General features: G+C 40.3%; 1 protein-coding gene across 2 annotated transcripts in view; it reads right to left on the reverse strand.

Annotated features, from left to right (window-relative positions):
• The window catches only part of kiz (kizuna centrosomal protein), a 59,547-nt gene extending 40,715 nt beyond the window's left edge, over positions 1-18,832 (reverse strand). The window contains exons 1-6 of one of the 2 annotated variants that reach the window (XM_080413887.1): positions 18,703-18,832; positions 16,701-16,763; positions 12,069-12,231; positions 9,639-9,719; positions 5,906-6,470; positions 4,156-4,477 (exon numbers count right to left, since the gene is read on the reverse strand). In XM_080413887.1, the coding sequence (XP_080270013.1) occupies positions 4,156-4,477; positions 5,906-6,470; positions 9,639-9,719; positions 12,069-12,231; positions 16,701-16,763; positions 18,703-18,770 (1,262 nt within the window). In that variant the 5' untranslated portion in view covers positions 18,771-18,832. The remainder of the gene's footprint in view (positions 1-4,155; positions 4,478-5,905; positions 6,471-9,638; positions 9,720-12,068; positions 12,232-16,700; positions 16,764-18,702) is intronic. The other variant, XM_080413888.1, reaches the window with a different exon arrangement.
• Between the last annotated feature and the right edge of the window lie 2,057 nt (positions 18,833-20,889).

Below are 20,889 nucleotides of genomic sequence, written 5' to 3' on the forward strand. Positions count from 1 at the left end.
GATACTTTCATTATTTCTTTTACTTTGTAAAAATAATCTTTTTTTTTTCTTTTTTTTTATATAATAATTATTTTGTGATTTTATTTAGTTTTTTCCAGTTTGTTATCCTGGCATCCCCTGCTTTAAAGAAAAACACTGTAGTAGCACACATGCTACAAAGGAGAACTCTGTCAGTATGCAATAAATTAAAGGGATAGTTCACCCCCAAAATGCTAAATTAAATGGGACATTCTGCATAACGAGTACTTTTACTTTTGGTACTTTAAGTACATTTTGTGATGCCAACACTGTTGTACTTGTACTCAAGTAAATTTTGAATATTGGACTTTTACTTGTAACAGAGTATTTCTGCATTGCAGTATTGATACTTTTACTTAAGTCAAACATTTGAGTACTTTTTCCACCCCTGCATTTGGTACATGTGATCTCAGGAGCCATATGTGACAATGAGCATCAAATAGCCTTTTGATTGTCCATGCACTTTGACTATATTGCTTCCAAATGTGCTTTCATATCACATGTTGATGGGCCTCTATACAGCACAGCATACTGCAGGCAAAATGACGTTCACTTCTGGCCATAGGGAATACCACAAATATGACACGTTTCATGAGCACATGATGTCAGGGATTTCTTTTCCTGAGATCTGCAAACCACTGCTTGTGCTGGTGCAACCACACTATACAATTTATCCAAATTGTATAGTGTGTGCACCACGTGCGCGCTAGGGCTGTCAACTTTCCTCAGAAATGATATTCAAATATTGGTCTTAACAATTTGCAGATATTCCAATATATTCGAATATTATGATTTCTTTTTTTTCATTTTTTTTTGTTGTTGACAGAAACAGTACAAAAAACTGTGTTTTTCGAATATTAATTTTCATATTCGAATATACATATTTTCCCAATATTCGAATAATATTCGAATATCGAATATTCGTTTGACAGCACACGCACGCACATACGTACACATACGTATGCACACACACACACACACACACACAGACACACACACACGCTGCTGCCAATGCAACATTATGAACCATCATGCAGGTCAGGGGCAACATTTGAGAGATGTGCGCATTAGGCCATCAGGATCCTTGAGGAAACAATGGAGATATTTCTGTCCTTTGGCACCAGCGAACCCCAGCAAGGCTGGGAGGAAAATATAATGGGATAATGTTGTGACTTGTGAATCTCTCCAGTTTGTATTCCCCCGTGTGTGAAAAGTGCAATATAAACTCTTAACCTTGACAGACAGACAGAAAAACAGACAGACAGAGACGGTGGTGAGAGAGACAGAGTGACGGAGAGAGAGAGAGAGAGAGAGAGCCAGGGAGAGAAGGAGAATGTGTTGGAGAATGTAAGCGCTTTCCATCAAAGACCTGGCTCATCCACAGAAGCTCTTGGTGTTAACAATGTAGAGCATTTCTCCATGCTGCAGCTCTTGAGGTCACATGCACTACAACAGCAGAGCAGAGAGCCGATGCGCACAAACAACCATTCTGCAGTCTCTTCTCTGTCTCTCTCTGTGTGTCTCTCTCTCTCTCTCTCTCTCTCTCTCTCTCTCTCTCTCTCTCTCTCTCTCTCTCTCTCTCTCTCTCTCTCTCTCTCTCTCTCTCTCTCTCTAGAAAGACACAAAATATCTTCCACACAGTCAGGGATGTATCAATATTTGATCAATATCATTATTTTATCAATATCATTATATGAGACTATTGTCTGGAAGACTTGGATATTGTGATATGGCATAAGCATTATCTTTTCCTGGTTTTAATGATCCCTATAAAATAGGGATTACGTGATCATTAAAACCAGGAAAAGATAATGCTTATGCCATATCACGATATCCAAGTGACTTTCATTGGATCGCAACGTGTTGCAAACTTGTAGATGGGCTAGTTTTGCTCATGTGGGATGTACAGTATCACAATATGATAGTTATGATATTATCACAATGTTTATATGATATTTCATTTTGTCCATATCGTCCGGCTCTGTGCCTCCGCATTGTTTTATGTTCAAAAGCCAGCCTTCGCGTCCCTGCCGTTACAGATATCAACCAAAGTAACGTATTTGATGCATTCGCCACTAAATCTCAGGATGTAAAACCATGCTGTTTAGTGGCTTCGGTACAAAATAAATAAATTACATTGAAGGAAGTAATACTTAAAGCCTCATCAGCGTGCAATTTGTTGTGACTTCAGTGCATTCAAAATATAAAACTATACAACAGCGAATAAACATTGCAAAGGGGGGGAAAAAACAACAACAGTGAAGATAAAAAAACATGGAGAATTTCCATGAAAGAACAGCGACTCTACCCTATAACGTAAAAGTTTTCTTTTCGAGAGCTTAAGTGCTCGTGTTCGAAAAGACTTTCCAGGGGAAAGAAAATGCATAATCTGTGGGCACACAGAATATTCACGTTTGGCTTTTGTATGGTTCGATCCTTCAACTTTTAGAGGCCATCACCGCCGAAGCTGAGGATTTGTGGCCCAGTGAGTGCCTAGTCCACATGCCCACCCTCCAGAACACTCTGTTGCGGCCCAAATTTCCTCCTCCACTGGGGGACTTCCTGAGGTTCTCTGAGGCAGAAAATTGCTCTGTTACAGCATTATCTTGGATTACGGCAATATTGTCGGTCACGGGGCCCTGAGCTCCTCGTATGAGGTGCCATCACCGCCGCCCGCCCGCCCGCCCGCCGCTGCTGTAGCTGCTGTCGAGAAGCTACCGGGGCTGAGGTGGCGTGGAGCGTGACTCCCCACAATCCCCTTCTGTCAGCCTTCTTTAACCACCCCCCCCCTCCCCCAGCACCCCATGATGTACTGCTGCTGCTGAGATGTTTTGGCGAGGCGACCTACAGTAGAAGTATGAGCTCAGCTTAGGTTTATCGTGCCCCCTTTGTTTAACCCATTAAAACCAGGAAAGCATCTGTGTCAGCATATATCGTCACTGTCGGGTAGAAAAGGATTCAAATTCAAAAACTGCATAAGTAGCAGATCCACAAGCTTAAAAAATGTCACTTTGTGCCGCATTTCGAGCTTGTAGATCTGCTACTTTTGTGTGACGCTGTGTAGATCAAGTAGGACATTCATTTACGAAAAAACTGAGTTAAACTATGGAAATCAGAGGTTTCTACCCGACAGCAACATAGCTATATATCAGCTAGATATCAACATACAGTAGGTTTTTCAGAAAATTTGAGAAAAGGATTTAGAAGGCATTTGTAGGCCTCAGGTCTTAATGGGTTAAGTCACTGAATAAAATAGTGTCTTACAAATGAAACCATTGGTTCTCAAAGTGGGGTCCGGGGACCCCCAGGGGTTCTTGGGGGGTACCAGGGGGTCCCCAGCTAAGTTAGTTAATCACAATAAAATAAAATAAAAATTTTAATCACTTTAACCATAATTGTATACTTTTGCTATTCAAAAATAGCAGATATACAATCTCATAGCACAGCGCTATGAGCTTGTATATACATTTTTGAAAAGTCCCTAGCATAACATTTCATCATTTTGGGGGTCCTTAATCTCTCAAGAACAGATTCTGCACTGCGTTGGAATCTGTCGGGGAGGTTCGTCATAACGTGTGCGCATTGGCTACAAGTGGGCGTGCCTTCAGATCAGGAAGCAGGCCGCGCTTTACCCAATCAAATGTAGTGGGCGGGATTCACATGTCCGTCGATCTTTCCCCCTCGAAACAAACCCAAACTAATTTAACAATAGCGTCCGCGGAGCAGACAAAACCACGGAAAGATATTCACATTTTAACTTACTCTTTCATCATAGAAACAAGTGGGCTTATAACCAAAACGATCCATGTTCTCTGGGAGAAGTGGTGTTAGTGTTCCGTGTAGAAATATTGTTAGTGGGAATGAAAACATAGTGGCACCCACCGGAAGTGAAAGCTGAAGGCAGACCTAAACCCCGGTTTCCTTGCGCACTGGTGTTACGTTTTCTTCCGCCCAGAGCCAACAGACATAGAACAAACAGCAGAGGTCGCTGTTTTTCATTTTCAGTTGGATCTGGGTTCCCAGATTGGGGGGTCCTTGACATGAAAAGGTTTGAGAACCACTGACCTAAACGACGCCGTACCACTTCATTAATTGCCTTTTGAAAACCGGTTTAACAGATGCAAAGCCACGTTGTACCTTTCCGTCATAGAATCTGTTGGCACGGCATCGCCGATGAACTGAAGGGGGTTCTGGGTCTCTTCGACGTGGACGGACGATTCTTCCTCCCGACGGTGCAGACTCCGGTCGTGCGGGGAGGAGCCGCTCCTCTCGGGTGGGGGTGTCACTCTGGTGTCGGGTGGGGGCGTGTCCAGGTAGGCCACGCCCTCAGGTGGTAGCGGTTCCTCCTCGTCCTCCTCCAGCTCAGACTCGGACTCGGTCAGGGAAATGGACAGGTCGCTGTCGCTGCTCACCGACAGCCTCACGCTGGAGCTGGGCGTGCTGACGCTCTCACGTCGCCCTGGAAGCAAAAGACGCATTCGTTGACAGTGTGATGATGAAACAAAGTTTTCGCAGGAAAAACTTGAGGTCTGGAGAACAATATCATTTGATGACTTTGGAAAGTAAAAACTAGAACCAGTCTTGCCAACATACTGGCCATTATTTGACTTTTTTGACAGTTATGGAGCCGATGTGTCCTGATTTTTTAACCACTTTCAACCCACGCTGGGCAAGACCTGGCTGAGTGTACCGGGAGATTTAGAAAATTTAGATTTTTTTTTTCAGCGGCTTTTCTACAGCAGACACGCAGCTGTGAGCTCTGGTGTGACGTCAACTCGCATTCCTTGAGTCGAGTCGTCAATGCCATTGGCAAAATATATATATATATATATATATATATATATTATAATAATAATTTTTAATTTTTTAATTTTTTATAATCAAATCGATTAATCGAATATTCGAATACTTATAGGTCGAATAATTCGAATGCTAAAAATCACTATTTGTGAATGCCCTAGTATGAAGTGTTGTGATTCGTAAGAAAAAATCGTTTCTGGGGGATGTTCGTACGACGGAAGTCCCGCCCCCTATAGACATAGATCTATGCATTAGGTCGTGACCAGGATTTTCTCTTTGCAGATGAGTAAGGCTGGGAACGAGGCTACTCGTTTCAACCTGGCGTCCCTATTCTGGGCAATGTCACTATAATGTATTGGAGAACATTTTCAAAGGTTTACAAAAAATTGCAGATCTACAGCATGACGCGTGGTGAGCTTGTAGACTGGCTATTTTAGAATGTTCTATTTGTGAAAAACTTCAAATCAAATCTAAGTTTTCCAAATTGATTAGAAATTATTGAGCTTTTCTTTTTTTCCCACAACATATCAGTCAAAACATTGGTAATCGGTGGGCTATAGGACCCTCCAAAAATCGGGATCAGATTCCAAAAGTCTGGTATCGGCCGGGCTAAAAAAAATGTCATTGCGACCTCCCGTTCGCTTGTTATACCCAGTTGAAAATAGCATGTTACGCCAAAAATACATAGTAAAAACACAGGAGCCGAGATACAGAATATTTCCCAAATACTTTAACCAGGAAGTGAATGGAGCAGTAAATCTTTGGATCGCGTTATCTCTTGGTTCTGTGTCTCTGTATTTTTATTTTTTTTAATGACAGAGATCTCCGTCAATGGCAGGGATTGTGTTAACCCATTAATACCTGGAACGCATCTGTGTCACTTTAGATGTCTTTGGCTATTCAAAAATAGCAGATATACAAGCTCATAGCGCGGCACCGAGTGCCGCGCTATGAACTTGTAGATCTGCTATTTTTGAAAAATCGTGAAAAAAAAATGTTTAAATTTTTTTCCAAAAACTGTTAGGATTTAGATTTTTTTTAAAGAATCGCCACAGGTCTTAAAGGGTTAAGTAAAACATTTGAGTACCTTTTCCAGCACTGCCGGCGGTGCTTTCTGCGGCGCTGCTCTTGGCGGCCCACATGGGGCTCGTCCTGTCACCGCCAGGCGATGAAACATTCTCCTCGGGCCTCGTCATGAAGGTCACTGGAGGCGAGAGAGGACGCCCGTCGCAGGCTCTAAAAGGCACGCCGGCAGCAGCAGCGGCGGCGGCGGCTGTTAAGGCACAGGCAGACGGAAGAAGCACCGCCGGCGCCCTTTCATGTTTGTCACTCAAATTACGGCTGCCGGGGGAACCGTTTGAGCCCGAAATGTCATCAGATAAAGGCGCCGCCGGGTCCAGAGAGGCGGCGACGGCCTCTCTGCTGACTTTGGAGTCCTTCAAAAGGCCACTTGGTGGTAGACGTTTGGGGGAGTGCACGGGGAGGTGATCGGGTGAACGACGTGACGCTCTGAGGCCTGAGTGCACCCTCGTGGCGGGAGAAGACCCTCCGGACGACGTCGTCGTCGTCTTCTGGCGGTCCGTGAATGTTACCGGTCGTCGTCGGTCAGAGGACGGCGAGGCAGCCTGGGGTTTCTCACGCGCACCTTCGACCTGTAGAAAAGTACATTAAATAAAGTATGAGATATATATATATATGTGTCACGTGTGTGTGTGTGTGTGTGTGTGTGTGTGTGTGTTTGTGTATATATGCCTGACCTCGAATAGTCGACTAATCGATCGAGGGAGTCTGAGTCGACTGCCAATCTCTTAGTCGAACCATATATATATAAAAAATTTGTTTTTCTAAAAAATAAAAAATAAAATTCATGGCCCCCTCACGCATTAGAGTGTCCTACTAATGTGTGAGGGGGCCTTTATTTTGCCATAACTTCTTTCATTTTTTTTAAATATTTTTTTTTAATGTTTATTTTATGTGAAAGTGAAGTATAGTTTGAAAAAATAGGATATACATCATGATTTATTGGGAGAAACCAAGCAAGTATGTGTTAAATCAGACATTAAGCACCCCTACAGCCCGAATGGAATGTTCCTCTATTGCATAACATCTTTTTTGGCATGATTCGACTGAGAGATTGCCATTTGAATCAGACTGATACGACTGACAATCTCAGTCGAGTCATGTAACAAAAAAAAAAGTGGATTTAGTCGACTATAGGCAACATTTGTTCGATCAGAGTCGAGTTGTGTGTGTGTGTGTGTGTGTGTGTGTGTGTGTGTGTGTGTGTGTGTGTGTGTGTGTGTGTGTGTGTGTGTGTGTGTGTGTGTGTGTGTGTGTGTGTGTGTGTGTGTGTGTGTGTGTGTGTGTGTGTGTGTGTGCGCTCAGATTGTAACATATACCTATCCTTGAACATCCATTGGCCCACAGGACTATTTTCTTCCCATATAGTGCATGCTCACAAATTCCCATTTATATCTTTATTCTCTTCAAATGTTCACCTCCTAAGTCAAGTTAAATAGACTCATCCTCAAAATAAATTCAACTCGAGTGCCTAAAAACATTTTTTTCGATTTGGAATATGGATAGTTTATTCGGGCCAAGGTCAGAATTGTCTTAAAGCCATATTTATATATATATTAAAGAATGTTTCAGGATCAATGTTTTAACTTTTAATCTTATTAGAAATCCTTTTACACAAGTTGTGATTCATGTCTCCCCAATGTCACCGAGGTGAGGAGGAGGGGGGGAGAGGCTGAAAAAAAAAAAACCCTCCCTCCAAAACATAATAACAAAAAGCATTGGCTTCTGTTTCTTTTCTGATAAGCGTCTTAAATACCAAACAGTTAGCTGCTTAACCCATTGATACCTGGAACGCATCTGTGTCACTTTAGATTTCTTTAGGCTATTCAAAAATAGCAGATATACAAGCTCATAGCGCGGCACCGAGTGCCGCGCTATGAACTTGTAGATCTGCTATTTTTGAAAAATCGCGGGAAAAAAAATTTGGGTTTTTTTTTCAAAAAATTGTTAGGATTTAGAAGACATTTCTAGAATCTTCTCAGGTCTTAATGGGTTAATAACATTCACTGTAAACCAATGCAAGCGCCCCGGCACCCGGCAGATCCACAAAGTAGGTAAAAAAGAGGAAAAGTTAATTTCTTGGCTGAGTGATTCCATCGGTAGCCGCAGGGCAAAGTAGAAAGTGTTTCACTAAAGTAGCAATTGATTCTTCTATCAATCTGCGGCACGCGTGTGCTCTTCCAAGGAATGTATTAAATATGAAAATCATATCCCGTTATCATCGGGCTCCAGCTTTCAGCACGGTAAGCTTCCCTTAATGAATGCTGCAGCCTGAGGGACATGCACACTGCCAGCCAATGGCTTGTATGCATAATGGAGTGACGGAACCATTTTGCTCATTACAATATCGCCTAGGCTGGGGGGGGGGGGGGTGAGGGGAGGGGGGGGGGGGGTGCGCGCACACAGTTACAAGTGACTGCTCTAGACAGAATGCTCCAAGTTATTATGAGATGTCTTAGACATTTCATCTAAAAGAGCTTTAACTGCTTTAACCCATTTGGACCGGCGGGAACGCATCTTCTGTGTGTAATTTTTTTAGATTTCTTTGGGCTATTCAAAAAATAGCAGATATACAGCTTGTAGATCTGCTGTTTTTTTTTTAATCGTGAAATTTCTGAAAATCTTTGAATTATTATATATATTTTTTTTTAAAGCGAACATATGTAACTCAAATCATTGCTTCTGGGGATTCTACAAATGTCTTCGAAATCCTAATTTATAAATGTTTTCTTTATTATTATTATTATTTTTCTTTTTACTTATGTTGCTATAATATCAGTGGTTCTCAAACCTTTTTCATGTCAAGGACCCCCACAATTATATGTAATTGGCCACGGACCCCCATCTCAAAATATGTTGTTCCAGGGACCCCCTAGAAGCAAAGATTTGAGTTAAAAAAATGTTTGCTTTGAAAATATATATATTCAAAGATTTGCACACATTTTCACGATTTTCCAAAAATAGCAGATCTACAAGCTCATAGCTATGAGCTTGTAGATCTGCTATTTTTTGAATAGCTGCAAAGTAAAAAATATGGATAAAAGTGGTTAACACAGATGGCGTTCCCGGTCTTAATGGGTTAAGTGAAGGGAGAAACGGCTATGGGCTTGAACCGCAGCGCTCGCGCAAGATGCAAGCGGCAGGATTAGACACCTGTGCCATTACAGATACACTGTTTAAACCTAGAGACTCCTCCACAGATTTACTCTGCATAATATCTACTTCCCTTTGTTGTTCTGGCCGTGAAAACACTGTGGGAACGGATTGAGATTTGCATTATCCTGCTGCTGGTATAACCGTTACAAAAAAAGAATCTGCATTCCACACAGGAAACATCAAGTAGCCTGTGTTTTTTTTGTTGTTGTTTTTTTGGTTACACAACACAAATGTAAATAAACCATGCAATACTTTTGATTTGTACAACATAGAGTACAATCTATGCATATAATGTGAGATGATAGTTAAACACAGATAGCTCTGGAGACGATGTGCTGCAGCATTAATGTCGGATATGTGTGTGTGTGTGTGTGTGTGTGTGTGTGTGTGTGTGTGTGTGTGTGTGTGTGTGTGTGTGTGTGTGTGTGTGTGTGTGTGTGTGTGTGTGTGTGTGTGTGTGTGTGTGTGTGTGTGTGTGTGTGTGTATACACACACAATGTTGGCATAGTTCACGCTTTTCAAATATATTAACTTAATTTACAAATACGAGTCATTTGTCATTTCAAAAGAAGGCACATATTTACCTCCTCCGTTGTTCCATATTCTTTCAATTCTTTGTTTTTTCTTGCCGTCATGAATCTGGTGATTTGATTCATGCACTCAGCCTGTAGGGGGGAATATATACCATTGATTATAAGAGAGTACAGACGTTAGCTTACTGTACATATTTGTTGTATAATTTAAACAACCGGGTTTCATAGAAATTTGATTAATGAAGGCATTTCCAACACTGATTGACATGTCCCCCAGGTCAGCTGACTAGTCTGTGGAACACAGTATAAACATGGGAGGGGGATTCTGTCTACATGATAATGCTGTGTGCTAAACATGATGTACAAACACATTCAGAGGCGTGGGGGCCTGGAACGGGAGGGGGAGGGAGCGGCTGCTGCATGGTGACATTCGACGTAGCGTGACATGGAGAGTCACTCAGTCACCGCCGCGGTGATTCCCCAGTGACACTGTGTTGGCTGCCAGCGCCTCGTTAATCAATTATCTGACACAAGCCAGACTAGGGGGGCTGTCTTATTCTTAATCCCACCCCATGCTCTTATTAACACCATTTCTTTGGGCTATTAAAAAAATAGCAGATATACAAGCTCATAGCGCGGCACCGAGTGCCGCGCTATGAGCTTGTAGATCTGCTATTTTTTGAGCTTGTAGATATTATGCAAATCTTTGAATGTATGTGTATTTTTTTTAAAGCAAACATTTGTAACTCAAATCTTTGCTCCTGGGGGATTCTACAAATGTCAGAGTTTTCTGAAAAACCGTATGTTGGCTATATACTAATCAGTGGTTCTCAAACTTTTTCATGTCAAGGACCACTTAAAATGATATGCGTTTGGTCGCGGACCCCCCCACCCGCGCGACCAAATATATTGCAGATATATCTATATATTTATATTGCAGATATAAATTATTATATTATAAAACATACATTAACCACTTCAGCCCTATGTTATACATAGGCCATTTTCAAACACTTTTAGTACTTGTACTTTTGGTACTTTAAGTACATTTTGATGCCAATACTTTTGTACTTTTACTCAAATAACATTTTGAACACAGGTTTTCTGCTTGTAACAGAGTATTTCTTTATATTGTGGTATTGGCTCCAGGAAAAAAAATATATATACATTGCTGAACTGACGCCACTGAGGAAATGCAATGACTAAAATAACATTATAGTGTGTGACTCACACAAAGCATCGCACAAGGAAATAAAGCGACTGCTTGAGGGGAGAGTGAGCAACCCTCTGGAGCACTTCACTGTCTCTATATTGAGCAATTAACTCAGCACAGCCCTAATTAACCAATTTCGTTAATTTGATATTAAGCTGTCAAGCACTGCCATTGAGTTTTAAGTGATAATCGGACTGGTTCATTGTTCTCTCTCTCTCGCTCATTTGCTGTCAGTGATAAATTGCTGTGTTTGAGTGTTTACTATTGTCACATCAAGCAATTTGCTGGTGAATATTCCTACAGTGGATGATAATTAGAGGGTGATACTATAAGGCAAATGCGGAAAAAGACGCTTTCATACTGGCTGTATTAATATTCCCTTTAAATAACTTTAACGCATTACGTTAAATAGCCGATCTCTAGAAGACGATCTACAAGCTCGCGTTGCACTGCGACGCGTTGTGAGCTCGTAGATCTACTATTTAAAAATATTTTTTATACATTTCGAAAACTTGAAATGTACTTTTGATGCCAATACTTTTGTACTGTTACTAAATTAAATTCTGAATACAGCAAAATGTAAACATAAATAAATAACGTCAAACAAAGAACATGATTAACATTGTGTCTAACAAAACCCCATTGATCAGATGTATAGGCCTGTCACAATTATTACATCATCGTCTAATCGCAATTATTTAGCATAATCGTTGAACATTTTAAAAGCAGAAATAGCGGATCTACATAGCTTGTAAATCAGCTATTTCCGCAATTTTTTCATCTTTTTTAAAGTATAAAATTATTAAATATGTCAGTAATTCTTCTTATTCTCTTGAATATGAAGTTATTTGTCATATCTGCCATGTGCTATTTTTGATTACGAAGCCTTAAAGGCAATCTGAAAATGTATTTTAACCCATTGATACCTGGAACGCATCTGTGTCACTTTAGATGTATTTGGCTATTCAAAAATAGCAGATATACAAGCTCATAGCGCGGCACCGAGTGCCGCGCTATGAACTTGTAGATCTGCTATTTTTGAAAAATCGTGAAAAAAAAAATGTTTAGATTTTTTTCCAACAACTGTTAGGATTTCGATTTTTTTTAAAGAATCGCCTCAGGTCTTAAAGGGTTAATTCATTGATTCCAATGTTCAATGCCAAAAACACAATTAAATCGTTAATCGCAATTATTTGTATGACAATTAATCGTCAACTTAAATCTCGTAATCGTGACAGCCCTACAGATGTCCGCTGAGGGTGGGATACCTTCTTTCGATGAAGCGGGCCACAGTCACAAGCATGCTCCTTCATCCTCGTTTCGATGTTCTCCACATCTCTCAGAAGCTCAAGGTTTCTCATTTTCGCTCTCGTCTGCCTCTCGCAGATTTCCTGGAGATAACTGCGCAGCTTGGCACTCTTTATCTGTGAGCTGACGGCAGTATAGAAAACCATTATTTTAAAAAGAACCTTTATCTAAAAGCATTGTCACAAAATAAAGGGCTAGATGTTTTTTGTTTTGTTTCTTTAACCCATTAAAACCGGGGGAACGCACCACTGTCATTTTAGATTTCTTTGGCTATTCAAAAATAGCAGATATACAAGCTCATATAGCACGGCACCGAGTGCCGCGCTATGAGCTATCTGCTACTTTTTTTTTGTGAAACTTGGTGAAAGTTTTTGAATATATATATTTTTCATTTTTAAAGCGAACATTTGTTACTCAAAACTTTGCTTCTGGAACAAAATATTTTACAAATGTTCCCTTTAAAAATATATTATATTCAAAGATTTTACGATTTAAAAAAAATAGCAGATCTGCTATTTTTGAAAAGCCAAGATATAAAATAAGGGTATCTAAAATCTAAAATGACACAGATTCGTTCCCGGTCTTAATGGGTTAAATAAAAGGTTAGGAACAATAGCTTTTTTATACACACACATTGTGGTTTCATGTCTGATCTCAACGTGTTAGAGTTATGGGATAATTGACAAAGAAAGAATACAAAATTGGCCAATTTGCTTACATTCAAAGAAGTGTTGAGAGTCTAATAGGGTACAGAAAGAAGTGACTGCATTTTGCTTTGCATACAAAGTAAAATTATCTGTGTTCATTTAACTTTGAGCCCAAGAGTTAAATTAACACTGAGGATTTCACCGTGTGATTTTGCCATCTGATTGTACTCGGAGGTTGACAGAGACAGAGACGTTTGCTCTCGCTGTTAACAATCGGCTTTGAACTTAAATAAACATCCAGCTATCCACACCTTATTCATGAACGTAACCTCAGTAAATATATCCCTAAACCTAACCTTATTCATAAACGTAACCTCAGTAAATATATTCCTAAACCTAACCTTATTCATAAAACGTAACCTCAGTAAATATATCTCTAAACCTAACCTGATTCCTAAACGTAACCTCAGTAAATATATCCCTAAACTTATACCTTATTCATAAACGTAACCTCAGTAAATATATCCCTAAACCTATACCTTATTCATAAACGTAACCTCAGTAAGGTATGCCTAAACCTAACCTTATTCCTAAACGTAACCTCAGTAAATATATCCCTAAACCTATACCTTATTCATAAACGTAACCTCAGTAAATATATCCCTAAACCTAACCTTATTCATAAATGTAACCTCAGTAAGGTATGCCTAAACCTAACCTTATTCCTAAACTTAACCTCAGTAAAACTATGCCTAAACCTAACCTTATTCCTAAACTTAACCTCAGTAAAACTATGCCTAAAGCTAACCTTATTCCTAAACTTAACCTCAGTAAAACTATGCCTAAAGCTAACCTTATTCCTAAACTTAACCTCAGTAAAACTATGCCTAAAGCTAACCTTATTCCTAAACTTAACCTCAGTAAAACTATGCCTAAACCTAACCTTATTCCTAAACTTAACCTCAGTAAAACTATGCCTAAAGCTAACCTTATCCCTAAACATACGTAACCTCAGTACAAGTATGCCTAAACCTAACCTTATTCTAAATCTTATCCTCAGTAAAAATAATAAAAGTATCCAAGAACCGCTGGGGGCGAGCGGTCCGCAAAGAAATGGGGGCGAGTGTATTTTGGGGCGAGCGTTCCGTTTAGCAAAGTGACCACCAGTATGAATATGAATAAATGAATGTGCAGGACAGTGGGGCTGTTCAGTGTGAAACAATAATAACTAGAAAAAGTGCTCCTCGGAGCACAGGTCTCCGCCAGGTCAGGTAGGTTATTGTGGCCTCCTGGTGGCGCTGTAATAGGCCAATGTGAAAAGGGTGCCATTTCTTCTAAGGCCTTCACAGCAATATGAAACTGCATTCATGATTTCAGGCATTTGTTCCAAAAACGTGTTTTGCTAAATTAGATCTGCTGGTGGCGCTATAACAGGCCAATGTGAAAAGGGTGCCATTTCTTCTTCCTTCCTGAAATTGCATGCTGTGTTCATGATTTGAGGCATTTTGTTCAAAACAAACCAATCTTGCAAATTTGGAAGACAATCTTAGGCAACCAGGATGGAATATGGGAAATCAGACAAATCCGTGTTGATCACATGACTATAGAGATACTGTGTACCGATTTGTGTGATGATGTGTTTTTCACAAATCGGCCTCCTGGTGGCGCTATAACAGGCCAATCTGAAAAAGTGTGTGTGAAAAGTTTCGCAGTGACCGGGCCAACGGTGCCGGAGATCAGCTGGTCACAGACAGAAGGACGGACACACGGACGGACAGGGTGCAAAACATACTCTCTCGCCATGCCTTTCGGCCTGGCGGAGACAATAATTTTAGATATGTTTGATTTATGAAAAATATTGTTATGTTTTATGTTTTTGAACATCTTTTGAAATAATACAAAAATAGTATAGGAAGTATTAAAAGGGATATTTACTCGCGACCCATAAAAATTGTCCCGACTCAGTGTTTGGAGAAACACTGCTTCCATATAGAGCATCGCAGTTCCCGCCCCTTCCGGGTGCCGGAAGAAAAAACTCAATGCATTTTTCCCATTGACATTTCCAAAAATATTTATATCAATTAATTTAAGCCTCGAATCAAGCCATCCAGGGTCCTGGTGAATCATGACCATAAAACGTTTGATTCTGTGAAAAAAACTTTTTTGAAAACGGCAAAACAGAGGGTATTTATTAAATATAGTATATCATATCATTAAATATAAAATAAAATAAATCACAGAAAAAAAACGTTTTATGGTCATGATTCACCAGGACCCTGGATGGCTTGACTCGAGGCTTAAATTAATTGATATAAATATTTTTGGAAATGTCAATGGGAAAAATGCATTGAGTTTTTTCTTCCGGCACCAGGAAAAACCAGGAAGTGGGCGGGAACTGCGATGCTCTATAAGGAATGATTATATGGTAACGGTTTGTGTTTGTTATGTGACGCCGGACCAGAACTCTGCTCACACTATAAAACACTGCTCAGCCCAAAAGTACTGTCTCTGTGGATGTTTTCAGCAGAAGAGTGAACCCTGCTAGAAGAGAGAGATAAAGAAGAGGAGAGAGATAAAGAAGAGGAGAGAGCTTGACAGTTGAGAAGAGAGAGAAAATGAGGCACCTCATGGGCGTGGCCTTTGCAGCCTCTTTCATTCTGCTGGTGATAGGATGTCAAGTGAATGTCGATGAACACCAGGTGTCTGGAGCCAGCCTACGCCCCAACGCCTCATCAACCATGAGAGAACATGTTTCTCCAGGACCACCGTCCTGGAGAAACTGGCCCAGTCGTCGGTTCTATCCGCATGAACACCGCTTCATCCTCGTGAGCGAGCCAGAACAACGTCAACAACAGGAGCCTGTCAATGAATGCCAGATGTCTGCAGCCAGCCTACGCCCCAAGGTGTCATCAACCATGAGAGGACATGTCTTTTTGTTCCAAAAAATGTGTTTTGCTAAACTGACCTGCTAGACCTGCTGGTGGCGCTATAACAGGCCAATGTCAAAAGGGTGGCGTTTGCTCCTCAACATGGTGTGAATGTGTGTGCAAAGTTTGACCGCAATCGGACGCTGCGTTCATGATTTGCGGCATTTTGTTCAAAACAAGCCACTACTGCAAACTTTAGATGTCAATCTTAGCCAATCAGGATGGATTATGAAAAATCAAACACATCCGTCTTGATCACATGACTATAGAGATCATCTGTAGCGATGAAATTTGGATAAAATCAAATGTTTTACATATGTCGGCCTCCTGGTGGCTCTATAAAAGGCAGATGTGAAAAACGCAGGGCAAAGGTTTTTCCTTGACCTCTAGAGAGTGCGCTTACAAAGTTTTACACAGATCGGTGCAGTTATAGGTAAAAACACGAATCAGCCTGTTATAGCGCCACCATGAGGCTGATTTGAAAATGTTCAAGTGGCAATTCGTCCTCGGCATAGTGGAAATATGCAAAATGCAAGGAAATTGCATGCTGTGTTCATGATTTGAGGCATTTTGTTGAAAACGGAGCACTCCTGCAAACTTTGGAAGCCATTTTTAGCCAATCAGGATGGAATATGAAAAATCTGAAAGACCTGTTTCGTTTAATGACTATAGAGATACTGTAGGAGTACTGTCAAAAAATATGTTTTGCACAAATCGGCCGCCTGGTGTCGCTATAAAAGGCCCATGTGAAAGATTTGGGGCAGAGGTTCTGCTGTAGCATCCAAGGAATGTGTGTGCACAGTTTCACGGCGAGCAAGCCAACGGTGCCGGAGATTAGCTGTACACAGACAGAATGACGGACACACGCACGGACGGATGGACGGACACACACGGACGGACGGACGGACGGACGGACACACACGGACGGACGGACAGGGGGCAAAACATACTCTCTCGCCATGCCTTTCGGCCTGGCGGAGACAATAATAATACACCGTTTTTTGTTGAGGTCACTTACATTCTTTTATCAGACATGGAGTAAGAAAATAGCTCCTTCTCCAACTCAAGCCTTCTTTTCTCCCTGCATGGACAACGTTATCACCAACAAAAAAAACCCATAAATCATAACAATTCATAATCACAGTGGTGGATAGTAACGCAGTACATTTACTCAAGTACTTTTACTAATTAATTTACTTTACATGAGTATTTCCAATTTTCAATACTTTTACCCACTACATCTCAGAGGTAAATATTGTACTTTTACTCCACAACAATTATATGAAAACTTTAGTTACTAGTTACTTTTTAGATTTGAATTATTATTACAAAATATACAATAACCACTGCAGTGCTATATATACTTTGGCTATTTGAAAACAGCTAATCTACAAGCCCACAACGTGTCGTAAAGTGGCGTATTGTATTTGTATTAATAATCAACATATGCATGCAAAGTAACTAACTAGTAACTAAAGCTGTCAAATAATTGTAGTTGAGTAAAAAGTACAATATTTGCCTCTCTAAGATGTAGGGGAGTAGAAGTATAAAGTATCAAGGAATGGAAATTTTCAAGTAAAAGTAACTCAAAATTGTACTTAAATACTGTAACAGTACTTGAGTACATGTTTGGCTACTTAGTTACTTTCCACGCCACTGTTAACTATGTCAATGAACTATAGTTCAGTTAAAATGTTTAATGTAGGTCTACATCATGCAGCAAAAGCATGCAAGCCTAAAAAAAACACATGTGCATCATGTATCCCTGATACATGACTGTCATATATCATATGATAGTCATGGATGAACTTCAACCTGGTGTTTGCACTTTCTCCCTTTTTGGCCCGTACATCTACATAAAGTTCATATTTCAAATATAAAGGGCTTACCCCATGGCCACGGATGTTACAATTATGTACGGGCTCTCAGAAGTACCCGTATCTTCCATTTTGTTCAATAAAAAGCATTTTAATCCGGTCGGTGGCCATTTTTTTCATACGCTTTCAACTTCGAGACCCTATCGGTTGGGAGGTGTATTGCACTCTCTGATGCATTATAACTATGCGAAAATGGCCACCGATCGGAATAAAATGATTTTTATTGAACAATACGGTAGATACGGGTACTTCCGAGGGCCCGTACATGATTTTAACATCCGTGGCCATGGGGGTAAGCACTTTATATTTGAAATCTGAACGTTTCTGTAGATGTACGGACCAAAAAGGGAGAAAGTGCAAACACCAGGTTGAAGTTCATCCATGACGGATCCATGGCTATTGCACATGATGAGTAAAGTAGCGTTTAGCTGACATACATTAACATTCTAGAGCAGAGCGACGCGTTAAATATATAACATTAATAACTCTATAATAACACACTGAAACATAAGATTAATAACCCTATAATAACACACTGCTGTAATATTGTCTCTTGATAATAACGCTCTAACTACACGTGCGTCAAATCACCATAAATAAACCAGAAGGACTTCCGGTCCACGCAGTTTAAAGTGAGTTGGTTTACAAATATTTTCTGGTAATGCAAAACAATGTAGGAAATATAATGTTCAAATAAATATAGTTTTAGAAACACATACATAATTGTGTAAAAATCGATATGCTGTATAAATACCAGTGGTTCCCAAACGTTTTAGCTCAAGACCCAAAAGATAACACATTTTATTTATGAAATACTTTTGATACTTTTTATATATATATATATATATATATATATATATATATATATATATTTATATAATATATAAATAAAAATAAAGGGGGGGGGGATATTACTCGCAACCCATACAAATTGGGTCCCACTGTTTGGTAAACAGTGCTGTGTATAATAATACAGCTCTTGTTTTGAAAGCACAACGCATCCACTTCCGGCCCAGCTGTAACTTATTGTCGCTGACTACACTGTTGTTATTAGCGTCTCTGTACCAACGAGCTAAGCTAAGCTAACTGCTGTTGTTTTGAACCGCAGAGACAGACAGGAGGGAAACGGAATCAAACCTTCACCTTTCATGTAAACGCTGCTGTATGGATGCGATCTTTGTGAAATAGTCCTCATCAGGGAAAGCAGCCATGATGATGATGATGATGATAGCTCCTTTGTTGTGCTGCAGCTGAGGAAGAAGACATGCGAACGGAAAAGATGTTTGAGTCGGTTGCCATGGTCACCGGTGTTGCCATGTCCGCTTATTGTAAGCGACCTTGGGCTTGTTCTTCTGTAAAGTTGCTTGTAAATATTGGTGGTTGCGGGCTTGTTTCTTTAAGTGTAGGTGCTCATTTAGGCTTGTTTCTAAAGTAAAGTGTAGTTGCTTATTTGGGCTTCCTTCCTAAATGCTGTTTAAACCAGTGGTTCTGAATATTTGTGGTTCTGAATTTATGTCATGGACCCCCAAATTAATATGTTATGTATTTGTCCCTAACCCCCATCTGAAAACATGTTGTGCCAGGCACCCCCGTACCAGATTTGTGTTAGAATGTTTCCAAAAATATTCCAAATATTCCACATTTTATTTCAAGATTAAAGAAAAAAAAAAAGCAGATCTACAAGCAGTTGTGTATACTGTATACATTTTCAATGTATACAGTATACAGGTTTAACGTGCTCATAATGGCCTATAGTGCCCTCGCTTCTTTTGGGCTTGTTTAGACCTGGCTGCTTATTTTTCTCGCACAATCTGGCAACACTGATGGTCACCACTTCCCACAATGCCCTTTGATAAACACACGGACCACGTGGCTCCTCGGCTCCCGCCCAAAACAAACAAACAAACAGCTGTATCCACAATAATAGTTTTGACTTGGAAACAAATGTAGCTCTTAATGACAACAATACATAATGAGCCAAATGTAAACCACAGACACGGTAAGGAAAGTGATGTTTGAACTAATTAGGTCTTGGTTTAAAGGTTATTAACTTGTTGTGCTTATGAAATAAAATCGTTCTGGTTTGCTTTTAATCTGTGTAAGCCAGTGGTTCTCAAAGTGGGGTCCGGGGACCCCCAGGGGTTCCTCCCCAGCAAAAGTAGTTAACATCGCAATCACAATCATTTTAACCACTTTATCCATTCATATGTTGGCTATTCAAAAGTAGCAGATATACAAGCTCGCAGCAAGCTTGTATATCTGCTATTGTTGAAACATTTTTGAAAGAATATATCTGAACATTTCATGTAATTTAGATAAAAAAAACAAAAACATAAATCTTCTAGGGCAGTGGTCCACCAGTGGGGACTACCAGTGGTTCTTGAGGGGGCCCCCAGCAAAAGGTGTTAATGAATATTCACCCCTTTATCCATATTGTATATGTTGGCTATTCATAAATAGCAGATATACAAGCAAAGTGCCGTACTGTGAGCTTGTAGATCTGAACATTTTTAGAAAAATCTTGAAAGTGTTTTTTGTAATTTGTGTAATTTTTTTAACACAAATCTTCTCTTCTGGGGGTCCCTGGCACAAAACATTTTCAGATGGGGGTCCGCGGCCAAATGTATATCAATTTAGGGGTCCTTGGCATGAAACATTTTGAAAACCACTGTTCTAGGGAGTCCCTGGCACGAAACATTTTTAAGGTAGCGCCGCGGTCCACGGGCAAATGCGTATCAGTTTGGGGGTCCTTGACTTTGAAAAAGTTTGAGAACCACTGGTGTAAACCAAACCCAGTTCATCTTTTGGCATAGATCTCCAAAGGGTTTTTGTGGGGCTGTCTGTCGTAGATCTTCTTATTTTTGTGCAACGAATATTTGAATATTTGTATAGAATACGAATACGTGGGGGGAGGCCGGGGGGGGAATGATCTTTCCAGGTAGACAGGCGAGTTTGTATATCAGATAACTTGCTAAGCATCAATCAGCTGACATTGATGAATGTCTAGAACTGAATGCCAAGCTTCAGGAAGTCTTGCATTGTCTTTAGCTGATAAGCCCCTCTCTCTCTCCCCTTCCCCCTCTCCCTCCATCTTTGAGATATGAGATTACACACAGTGACAGGTCTCTCTCTGGTATCGTCCTCTGATCTCACCTTGTGCTGCATTTTCAAAGTTCACCGCTGACAGCTCTCATAATGTCATGTTTTGACTGTCTGTGCTTGTGGTGGAGTCATTTCGTCGTTAAAGCCATGTGTTTCTCAAAGTGGGGTTCTAGGGGGTCCCGAGCAAAATTAGTTTATATATTTATTAGCATCAAAAATCTGTTGTTT

The sequence above is a fragment of the Gymnoscopelus braueri genome, assembly GCF_963280865.1.
Source record: "Gymnoscopelus braueri genome assembly, chromosome: 19".
Taxonomy (NCBI): Eukaryota; Metazoa; Chordata; class Actinopteri; order Myctophiformes; family Myctophidae; genus Gymnoscopelus; species Gymnoscopelus braueri.